The 12,870-nt window shown below is 32.4% G+C and overlaps 1 protein-coding gene across 1 annotated transcript; it reads right to left on the reverse strand.

Annotated features, from left to right (window-relative positions):
* Positions 1 to 303: 303 nt before the first annotated feature.
* On the reverse strand, positions 304 to 2,559 carry LOC111886483 (BTB/POZ domain-containing protein At5g41330). The gene has a single exon (XM_023882736.3). It carries the CDS (start codon positions 1,936 to 1,938, stop codon positions 502 to 504), a length of 1,437 nt encoding a protein of 478 aa, XP_023738504.1. The 5' UTR covers positions 1,939 to 2,559; the 3' UTR covers positions 304 to 501.
* Between the last annotated feature and the right edge of the window lie 10,311 nt (positions 2,560 to 12,870).

Raw genomic sequence — 12,870 nt, forward strand, 5'->3', positions numbered from 1 at the left:
ACTAGCCAATGAATATTTAAAAGCTTTATAGATAACATGTTTAAAAGTTTGGTTTCGGCCCGCTCGTTCCAATGTGTGTGTTCCGCCCTGATTCTATAGTTTTTCAAAGCAAACATGTTTAGAATAAGAAGAGGACTGAAGGATGTAGTGTAGTCTAATAGGACGATTTTGCAACCACGGATATATTGTATTGTATTCATTAAAATAACAATTCTAACAACAACAAATATTGTACAAACTTACAAAAAATAACTGTAAACATAATATCCATCCTAAGAAATTCAGGATTACATATAAATCAAATTGATTCAAAACGACTATAGAACTTCTAATAAAAATTTTGATATCATGCATATCACTCTACACATTCGAGCACAAAAAAAAAAAAATAATAAAAAAAAGGTATGTCTTGTAAAAACGATAATGTACACAAACAAATAATCACTATCTTTGTTTCTTTTGATCGCATAAAAGATCAAAATCATATGAAACTTCAAATGATCAAAATCTTCTTACAGAGCTTTGCCAGACCTCGACAAATTGCTGATCTTTCCTAGTAACGAACATTTTGTTTCCACCAAACCCTAGATTTGTGATCCTATTTTGTCCTAAATCCTTCGACCTACCCAACATGTTCTTCTTAAAGACCCTCTCTTCTTTCCCATTTTTACCATTTCTCAAAGAACCCATCAAAACCTCAGACCACAGCTCCAATTCACCTTCTTTACTGCAAAAAACTTGATTCCCATGACTTTCAATCTTACAACCATACCCTTCTTTCTTCACATTCATCACTTTTCTTGAATCACCAAGACAATTCCAAGAATTATCAGACAAAATGCTCCTAAAATCAATGTAAGAAACCTCTCCAGAATTTGTTCCGATCTTGAAAACAGCTGAAAGGGCATCAGAAACTGTGATATCCGAAAAGCAATCGACTTTCTCTTTTATTTCTGAAACAAGATTCCCGGATCTTATATCCCAAAACTTGATGTTACCTGAAACGCCAGATGGTCCACTGTGAGACCCAGAAGCCATTAGCAGTTTAAGACTTGGAATCCAATTCAATTTTGTTGATGGAATCGCCGAATCAAGATCAGCACCAAAGATTTCATTATGCCCAATTTCTGAGACAACTTTGAAGCTATCATTCAGGTCGTATACCAATATAGAGTTTGAATTCCTGCGACTTGATTCAAAACTAGTGAATAAAAGCTCAGGGGAAGTTCCAATTGCTTGAACAGTTGAACCAGATTTGGTCACATTTTCCCAATTTATGCTTTGTCTAACATGACCCATTTCAAGATCAATGATTTGCAAGCCGGAGAAATCAGTAGCACCAGCTGCTACAACATTTGATGATAAAGCTAATAAAGAATCAATAGCCGTGAATTGGGTCAAAGTCGTAGACTTTCTTTGTAAAGACCAATCAAAAGACGTGATTTTGCTGCCATGAGAGACATGGACTGACCCGTATGGTGTTGTAGCGATTGCAGAAGGTGAATCTCTGCCACTGAGAGGCAATATCATTGATTTTTCAAGATCAAAAGGTTCAAATTGCGAAGGGTTAGATTGAGATTGAACAAGAAGATGTTCAACCCCATAAAACTTCGCTTCAAAAACAATATCTTGAATCTCAAAGGTTTTGGCTTTTGATGGAAGATTCCCGGTTCTTAATAGAGATAAAAGAATCGAAAACAATTCAGGGTCTCTATCAATAAAAGGGATTGAACTGTTCTGTTCAGAAGAATTGAAGAGATTGGAGAAAAGGGTATTGGACCCAGCTAGGGTTAGGGTTTGTACGGTTGTTTGAAAGAGTTGACCACCTACATCAATGGTGACTACGTTTGTTCTGGTGAAATCGTGAGGATTCTTGGAAACCCCATTTGAGAGAGGCTTCGACTGTGAAAAGGGTGGCATATTTTTCGAGGATTGCATAGAATCTGTGAGAAAATATTGAAGGTTTTGAATGGGGGTTTAATGGTTGTCAAGTGAGGTGGCTGGTGGTTTGTTTTCTATCTAGGGTTGTTTGAACTTTGAAGTAGGCCAAGCTGTCTGTATCAGCTACTTGGTGAGGAAATTGATTTGTTTTTGTTTTTGTTTTTGTATAAGAAGAAAGAATCAAGAGATAGTAGGATGTTGCTAAAACAGAACATATGGGTGTTAAATCCCGCTGTCCATGTTGGCTTCACTGCTGTACTACTTTCTGTGTTTTTTTACTTATATTAAATTATCATAATTTAACCTATTTTGATGCTTTTTTTTTTTTTTTTTTGTTTTATTAGTCATAAAATAGGTGTCGGCTTAGAGCTGCACAAAGGGCTGTTCCGGCCCGTATCCAGTAAAGCCCGGCTTTTAGCCAAGGCCTCATCGGCCATTGAAGCCATGAGTTTAGTTCGGCCTCATTTAAACCTAAAAAAGGGCTTTATTTATTTATTTTTCATATTTTCTATATATTTGACTCGATTATATGCATCTATCTTTTAATAATAACTATACTAGGTTATAACCCGTGAACACCACGGATGAGAAGTTTAAAAAATAATTTTAATTACATCGAACTTATTTATTGAAAACTGATAATAAAATATTTACTAATTAATAAATGTATAGCTTAGTAATTATCTTTGTTAATAGATAGTGTTGTTTGAACGTTATTATCGAAAATATAATTGTCTGATAAAATTAGAACGCTAGAAATTATTATTGTTATGAGTTATATAAAGGTCAAACATATATTTTTATATTTGTAAATATAGAAATGGGTACCATTTGAAATTGTTGAGAAGGGTGTTGTAACATTTATATTTGTTGAATGAAGATTAATAATTGTACGTTGATATACATATGTTTTGGCTAAGTTTATATTTTTCTAGTCTAAGGCAACATTTATATAGTTATCTGTAGATATTAATTTACAATTGTAGACATTTGTTATAAAATGACAAAAATTATTTAGTAATATTAAAAATAATATTAAATATTAAAAATATAATAAATCAAAGAGTCTTGCACATTTTATATTAATTTTATATTAAAAATAAATTGTAAAATAATATAAATACCGTTATTCGACATGTAAGAAGCATGTGGTATAGAGAAATTTTGACGGATTGATGTGCTAGGTAATATTTTGGATTTTCTATTGTCCAAATATAACTTTTTATTTTTTTTTAAAATATAAATATATATAATTAAATATAGTTCATATTTTAAGATTAATGATTAACATAATAAACCATAAATAATTAGTATCAGAGGGAAATGCATAAAATCAAAATCTAAAACATGTATTAGACCATGACTAAATAAGTAGTAACACTTCAATTGTATGTTTATAAAATTTTATAAGCTATGGTGGCTTACGTATATTGTACATGTGTAGTTATATAACATAAATACTAAAAACAAATTTATCCTATAAAATTTTCACCTTTTTAATATTTATAATTTATGCATTTATTAAAAAACTAGTCTAATAAAATTAGTCTCGAAGATACCACCCTCCCACTTCATACCCCCTGATGAATAGCATCTACTACTCCTCCCATTTTATTGCCCTAATGAAAATCCCCCCACCACTGGCCACCCTTCATCCGTCTCTATTTTCAAAGCAAAACTGCATATCCACATCCGTAGATGTAATCGTAGAACCTTACACATCAATTGCTTAGATGTAAATTAGATTCAATTATATAACTTTTGAAGTGGATCCCTGTCAATGTCGATCACACATTAGAATGAAAAACCTTGGATAGTGGCATTGATATCGATTTGATCGTAGAGCTTTATTTTGAAGATGTGGATTGAAGAAAAAATTGCATTATCTTTACATGATGTAATCAGTACTTCCAGATTTCAACTAAGGCAACAATGTACCACATCCACTTATTCCTCCGTGTTCATTATTTTGATAGAAGAAAGTTAGAAATATAAAGTGGTTTACCTGGTTAATTTGCAGGAAATTTGGTGGGATAATAGCCAAGAGAAGATGTAGAAAGCAAAGAAATCCCAATTCCTTAAGAGTGGAGGCAATTATGGGCTATTTTGCCGATTTTTGAGTAAGCAAAAACTTCAAATTTTGAAATTTTAAGATAGGTTATATTAGGTGATTATTGCTATCAAACATTTATAAGTACAATGCTACATAAATTATTTCTATTTTTTTTAATTTTATATCTTTATTTTGATTTCTCTCTCAAAAACTTACATATACATATATATATATATATATATATATATATATATATATATATATATATATATAAAGTCAATTTCCTGCGTATTACAATGCATTTTTACCAATATGATGCTGATATTGAGCTGTCCCAAATCGACAAAAATAAGATTAATATTTTGTCACTTTTAAAAGAAATGAAAGTACGATGTTAAAATTTTCAAAGAAACATAAGTACAATGTTATTTCACGTTATATGATGTATGTGATTGGTGTGCTGGAACACATAACAGGGACCAAAACACCCACATCCTTCCTTTGACATAATATATTTTGGCCATTTAACTCAATTTACAAATTTGAAAATTTTGAAAAACAATTAGGAATTTTGTTCAGTTAATATAATTTGCATATCAATTTATTGGATATAATTACAAACCAAATAGAATAAGAAAGGGAAATATTTAGATAATAAGTTAAAGTAAAATGTTATTTTATGCAATTACAGTAACTGGAATGATCATTGTAAATATAAAAAAAAGTTAAAACACGTCTGTGGACTTAGAAAATCTAATGGAATGTATCGATCAATTAAAAAAAATAATTTTAAAAGACCAGATGGTCCTCTCAATGAATTTTATTTCAAAAGCAGCACAACAAAAAACTAAATGATAACAATTATGAAATTTGGTTTTATTTTTAACAAATAAATAGGAAGAACATTGCGAAAAGTTGGAACAGTAACAAAATAAAATGCTATTTGATTTAATTACAAGCAAAAGTTGGTAAATGCTACAAATAACATGGATTCAACACATAAAAGTTTTTTAAAACAAATGGCCGAAAAGAAGAATAAGATTAAACAGGAAAAAGAAATATAAAAAAATGAAAGGAATGAAAAGTAATTAACTTAAGACAGTAATAAAAACAGCAAACCTATAGCCGAATCCCTTTCCCTTATCTCTTATATGGAACTGAAACATGAAAAAGATAAATGAAGAATGGAGAATGTTCACGTATATATAAATGATTGGAAAACTTAATCCTTGATTTTTTGATATCGGAGATAGAAATGATCGATTGTTTGAATTATTTAAAATCCCTGATTTTTTGATATTAGAGATAGAAAAGATTGACTTTTTGGAATGTTTAAATAAAATTTTGAAAGAAATCGAATTAAATTATTCCTAAATTAATGGGAATAAACCGGTGTGGGGAAATCAATGACATAATATTAATAACTTTATTCTAAAATTTTGTAGTAATTTTAGTATAGATAAATATGAGTAATTAATAGCATTATATTTTCCTGATTTAAAGGGAATCGTTTAAATGTTTCTGTAGGTAAAATGCTAAAAATCAGGAAAATTTCAAGGAATGCATATCAGAAATTGCAATGGGCAGGAAACAATGGAGTATATAGCTGGAGAGAATGCCACGTGGCAATAGGCTTGTCTATAAGAAGGACACATGGCGTTTAGAAGAGGTTTTTATTAAGAATAGAGATAGAGATAGAGATGTTAACAAATGCAAAGGAAGTAGCATACCAAATTACAAATAAATGAACTTTTTTTGGGAACAGAGAAATAAATAAACTAATCAATGGTAATTGTATAACATCATATTTCTTAAAAAAAAGTAAAGAGTTCATGACTTATAAGGGTAACATATTTAATTGGTATTCATATTTAACAAATAATGTTTTTATACATAATTAACCATTCAACTTATTTCATATGTTGAAAAATAGGTAGTATTACCTCTAGCAATTAGTGATATTAACATTTTTTTAAACACTTGAAACAAATTCAATAGTCAAATATATATGAAAACAAAAAAAATATGTTACACTTTGAAGTAATTAACCCTAGAAAAAACTAAGTCATTTATTATTTTAGTTGAAACTACATTATTTGTTGATTGATGTAATCTATGAAAATAATCATTTTGATTTGATAAATTATTTAAATAAAATTCTAAGTATAATTAAAAGATTAGTAATATTCATTGATAAATATGAAAAATCCATGTTGTTTAAAATTAATAAATTAACTTATTTATCATAAAAATAAAAAATTAAACCATGTTAGCCTCATATTTTTTTGTTTTTTCCATTAGAGTAATAATATTCAATAGTGGAACTCGAAAAATAAGTGTGGATAGAATGATCTAGATCACAAGTTTAAACATATTTTAAATTTAATTGGATGATTTTTATAGTATGCATTAAAATGTGTTGGATCAAGTTAGGTGACTTGTAACGACCTAAATTTTTCACATTTAATTAACTAAGGATTATCAGAGTTTTTCAACAATTTACAGAATTCTATAAAATATAAAACACTTTACATCCCATGGTTAATCACCGATTTACAATAAAATCTATCTATTACTTGAACAACCCGGAAATAAAATCTATTTTAGGTTGTGCTTCTGTTTTCTCACATATCACGGTTGCTACCTGAACCCGCTAAACATTAAAATATCTATTACATCATACCACAGGTCTGGTGATTTTTATTTTAATATGTTTTCATGTTTCATCTACTCTTTCTTTCTTTTCTTTTCTTTCTCTTACTCTGCAATACAATATCTTTCTTTTATAACATACACTGCTAGTCTTTCTTATCTCATCACATCTATCTCTTTTACTATTTTCTTTTTTACTTCCTCTCATATCTCATCTTATCTACTATGTTATCTTTTTCATATCATCTAAATCTTTACCTTCCATCTCTTGGCATGCCTTAGCATCACATTCCTTCATCTCATACTCTATCTTCTCTAATATTTTCTCTCTCTTAGCATCTACTCAAACTTATATATTACCTTCTCTTAGCCCCTTCTTAGGCTTATCTCATACTTTACACATATTATATCTTCTCTTTTTTTCTTTCACATACTCTATCTTTTCTAATCTTTCACTGCTCTTGTTTATAGTTTATACATTCTCTTCTCTATCTCTTAGTTTATTGTTCTCATTTATGTGACTCTTAGCATGCCTTCTCATACTTTGCTTACTTTTCATCTCTTTATTCTCAACTCTAATGCCATATCATTCTATTCTCATCTAGACCTAATGGTCCCATCTCATATTATACTCTGATCTATCTTCTAAAGGAATCCACATTCCACTAATATTGTCGGATACACTCATCTAGACTTACTCCCCTCTCTTATGATCCTTCGTGGATCCTTAATCATTCTTCTTCTCTTGAATCCCTCACGAATTCCTTACTCTTAATCCCTCATAGATCTTATTTAAGTTCTTAAAGAACTTTCTTTTTGTGTTCCACTCATGGAACCTTTTCTTTATCTTCTCTAACCATACATAATCTTTATTCCTGCAAAAATCATCTATTTACATCCCCAAAAGACATAAAATTATGATTATACAACATATAATCATACTGATATGTGTTTATCTACAATTTCTTAGGTATCAACATGTACCTTTCCTATGATCTACTCATGCATAGGATTATAATACATATAATTCCATTCTTTCTTTGTCTACTCTTATGAGGTATTACTCATAATACCCTTGTTCTTTCCTTATACATCTCTACATACTTTTCTTATACATACATGCTCAAATACCTGATCTTAAATGTATAACCACAAGTATATAATCTTACATTGGATTATAGTACATATAAACATATCCTTTCCTTCTTTATCTCATGCTCAGATACATGATACTTACATACAAGAATACATACATGAATATAAATATATATATAGCATAATCAAGGGAGAGAGAGAGAGAGAGAGAGAGAGAGAGAGAGAGAGAAAGAGAGAGCAATAACTTACCTTATTAGTTAGTGAAGACTAACTAATCCTTTTTCTTTAATTCTTCCATTGATGCATCTTGATCCATCTTCTTTTCTCTTAAGTATATTCATACATATCTACAAGTTTCTTAATACATGTCTTGGCCTATTTGGAGCTTAATGACTCTCTTGGTCAAAATGACCACTTAATGGCAGGCCCGTCCCAGAGGGTGGGCAATATGGGCGACCATCCAAGGCCCATCTTTTAAAGGGGCCAATTTTTTTTAAGGAAAATGTTATATTTAGAAGATAATAAAAGTAATTTTCTTTCAATTATTGAGTTGTTATAAAACTTGATGAAATGTGTATATTTTAAGGGCCAATTTTTCCCTATTGTCCCAGGCTCAAAATATGTTTGGAACGGTCCTTCTTAATGGATCATATTTCTAACATCTCATCTTCTACTCTAATCCCACCCAGTCAATAAATTAAGCATCCCACAATACCTAATTCATTATAATCTACTCTCTAATGCATCAATCATAATCACTAGTTAGGGTTTACAACCCTAACTCTTATTGGATTGATTCCACTACGAAAATCACTTTGTAAGCTTGATTAAAGCTTCTAAACATTATCATCTACGTCATAATCAAGTTATAGGTGGATCAATTCAACCAATCTACACAAATCAAAAAATTTCACCAAAAGTGGAGACATCATACCTTAATGTGGAGATGATGAAAATCCTAACAATTCGTATTATCTAGCTTCTTTTGCCTCAATTTCAACACCAAAATTTCCAGCATTGAGCTCTCAATCGATTTGGGGTGTTTTGGTTCGGAAATGAGGCTCTAACAAGTTAGAATCTGTCTTTAATCCTCGACATCACATTGTGGTGAGGTTTCCACCGCGTCATGGTGAACTTTTGACTTCGGTCAATGACAACTAACTTACGTCATAGCGTCATGACAATCTGTTTACAACGTCGCGGTATCTGGAGATCAGCAAAGTGCATTGCTGATTCCATTCCAGCTTTGAGGACAACTTTTATCCCAACTTCTAACACCCATAACTTCTTTGTTCTATACCTATTTTCTATGATCTTTATATCCATGAGAAGGTGGTAACATTCTATACAACTCTGTTAAGTCATTTCTCACTGACTTAATATGAGTCTTACTTTATTCGGTCACAAACTTGGCCCAAAAAGCATAACATACCCAAATTATCCTTTTTGGTTAAAATGCATCTTCTCATGTGTTCTTTCTCTTAAACTTACTTATCTTACTTCTTCTAAGTGATTTCAACTCATCTTGGCCATTTTCATGAAGTCACAACTTCATAAATTTACTAATTTCTTATTGTAAATCCCTAATCTGCCTGTGTATCAATCATATATGTTTGATGGTGCGGAATCCCAATCAAACAGATGATGTCAGATAAAATAGAAGAGAAGGAGAAGAAGAATAATATGAATCTTCGTATGAATTGATTAGAATTAAAGTTCCGGATACAAAAGATTCACACAAAATGCTCTCTAGTTTCTCTCTTCTCTTTAGACTGTAAACTCCTTCGCGTTCATCAATCTCTACTCCTCACCCTAACACCTCTATATATACATGTTGGACATGGGCCGAAAACACAAGGGCCGTAAATGGGTTTACGGCCGTAAGGTGTTTACGGCCGTAAACTCAGCCGTAAACTAGACCATAAATTCATAAAATATTACACAAAATATAATTGCCCAGAAAAGCAAAGTATAAACCATATTTTGACCTAACAATCTCCCCCTTGGTTTATAGCTTTCTTTTCTTAATTGACCCAACAAGCTCCCCCTAAAAAGTAGCTGGCTTTCTTGATAACCTTCATTGGGAACTTGGCTTCAGCTTTATCCTTCGATTTCTTCACAACATCAGGATGAACATATGAATCTTCAATGAATGACTTAATCTTGAGCACTTGAGGTTTTCTTCAGAATTTGGCATTGAACGCAAATTGGGTGAGGAGGCTTGATGTACTAATTCTTGAAAGATAGCGCTTTCAGCTTGAGAATCTTCAGAGAAAACATCAGAGAGAACAAATCTTTTGGATCACTTCAGCAGGTACAAAGATAGCAGCAGACTGATTGAGGAGGCTTCAATGCAATCCGTCACATAATTTTCAATTTCAGCTTAACCTTGCTTCTAGGATTGAAGGGTTGAATGTTGAAAGAATAATCTTCATTTCTTGCTCATTCGAATGAGAATTCTTCGATGCTCACGAACAAAGCCTTTGGCTCAGAAATCTTCAACACAAACTCCATGAGTCTCATCTATACCTGAAATCACTTTTCAAGACAAAACAAAACTAAAAGAAAACTTAGCACACAAATTAAAATAGAAACAAAAATATTTTTGGATTTTTCATATTTTCTGAACAAGAAATAAAACAGAAATAACACTATTTTTTTTTAATTTTTTTTAATTAATTTTTTTTAAATTCTCCCCTAATATTTAAATTAGAAGAAACTATGACAAATTTAACAAAAATAAAAATGATATCTAACTTTAAGAGTGATTTAGGATCAAAGTTTTTAGACAGCCTTTATCCACTTGTTGGTACCTTCTATCTTCACGTCTTTGTCTGGTCGATCGTCGGTATTGTGGTCCACTTAAACATGAAAAATTGTGACAATTTTAGGACATACTAATAATTGTAAGACAAAGTGATCCTAAGATCCTAGATATTATATCTGATCCTAATTTCTTAGATACTATATCTTAAGGACCATTCATCTGACGACGACCAGGGATATTGTTGTCCACCTAAATTGAGCAGCGAGATCTATAGACAATCTGTATGAGTTTAATTTTAAGTGTACTGGAACGTGTTTCCCGCTTCCTGATATGCCCCAGCCATCAAGAACTTCCATAGTACGCCTTACACCGGGTGAGCACACAACCATTCAGAGAGATGATAGATTCAGAATTCTATTACTAACTACTTTAGAGGGGTTGAGAAGAAGAAGGTTGCATATGTTGTGTACCAGGTCGGATTAGAAGTCGCGCAAAGGAGACAACATATGGCTAACAGATAAGAAATATTTCACATATATATAGCCTGCAGAGAAATAGAGTTGCATATGTTGTGTACCAGGTCAGATTAGAAGTCGCGCAAAGGAGACAACATATGGCTAACAGACGGAAAGAAAGAAAATGATATTCTACAGACCTAATTTATCGGAATTTACCAGTCGCCCCATCCAACCGGAATTAAGGACAGAATCCGCACATCGAGGAAAAGTTAAACCACGGTTCCAAGTACGGGTTCAATTAATGTGACGAGTAGATTCCCATATATATCTCCCTGCTCAACCTATCCGAGCGTCGTATTGTCAGGCTGAATGGATCTAACTAGGTCAAGATTTGTCAAGTCTATAAATTTCCTAAGTTCAACTCTGCCTAGTCATGTCCATTTTAAAAATTTTCGTGCCTACCGATGCATCAAACCAGAGCATAGACCCTTCAACTTTGGGTACGTTACGCAGACTCAGATTGCCTGTTATCACTTGATAATATCACTTCCCAAAACATCTCCCTCAAGCACATTTCATAACCAACATATTTTTTTATTTTATTATTATTATTATTATTATTATTATTATTATTATTATTATTATTATTATTATTATTATTATTATTTTTAAATTAAAATTTTCTAATTTTTGGTTTGTTTTTATTTCTCCCCTAAATTTGTGCATAGGAGAGAAACGAAACTAAATGCGCAAATTTAAACTATCCTAAAACAAGAATTAGTCTTTAAAGCGAATCAACTTAAGAAAAACTCCATAGTATAGAGAAGAAAACTCAAACCGTAATTCACCGATTGAATCTGCATTCAGAAGGTCTGAGAACAGCACGCATAATCTCATAACAGATCCGAAAATTCTTCATATTATTAAGCACTAACCCCATGAGTGATCCCTTCCTTTCTTCCCTTACCGCAAAGGACACATACTCTCAAATAATGTTCTGAGTGTTGTACAGTTGAGAGATGTCCTCAATCATATGCCAGGAGAAGCCACTACCAACAAACCGAAGTCTGATGATATGCTTCCATTGCTGCTCCAACATAGAGCGGGATCAGTTTGTAACGTCCCAAAATTCAAGACTAAAAATTTCTTTTAATAAAATATTACTTAAAGTAAAATCATCATTTTAAAACATAAACAAAGTATTAGTTTTCAAAACACATTCTCATTATCAGAGTAAAACATTCCCAGGCTGACTAATCTATGGTATGTGCCATGCGATCATCCTGAGCTCCATCATCCGCTACCGGAAGCACCTGTAACCAAAACTGAAAACCGTAAGCACGAAGCTTAGTGAGTTCCCCACCCTACCACATACCATGCAAACATACAACAAACATACTGCCAGGCTATTCTGGGGTGCCTGACTACCCTGTACGGCCATTCTGGGGTGCCGACTTCCCGTGTCAAGCCATTCTGGGGTGCTGACTACCCGTGTCAAGCCATTCTGGGGTGCTGACTACCCGTCGGTCCTGACAACCGATCCTCGGGGATTGTTTCACCCCCTACTGCTACTTACGCATATATCATACATAACATATTATCAGACATATCTGGGGTGTCTGACCTACCCTTCGGTCCTAACAACCAAACTCTACTACTATCACATACGCATATCATAACGTAACAGATTATCAGACATATCTGGGGTGTCTGAACTACCCTTCGGTCCTAACAACCGAACTTGGGGACTGGTCCCCTCCTACTACCTCTATCGTATATAACATAACAGGCCAGCATGCAAACATATCATCACATACTGTTAGACGTTTCTGGGGTGTCTGACTACCCTCCGGTCCTAACAACCGAACTCTACTGATGAGCCAGGGAGCCCCGTCCATGCTCCT

The sequence above is a fragment of the Lactuca sativa genome, chromosome 3 (genome assembly GCF_002870075.4).
Source record: "Lactuca sativa cultivar Salinas chromosome 3, Lsat_Salinas_v11, whole genome shotgun sequence".
Lineage (NCBI taxonomy): Eukaryota > Viridiplantae > Streptophyta > Magnoliopsida > Asterales > Asteraceae > Lactuca > Lactuca sativa.

Excerpts from the sequence above, each read along its gene's own strand:
- LOC111886483 (XM_023882736.3), bottom strand. The coding sequence starts at position 1,938 with ATGCAATCCTCGAAAAATATGCCACCCTTTTCACAGTCGAAGCCTCTC.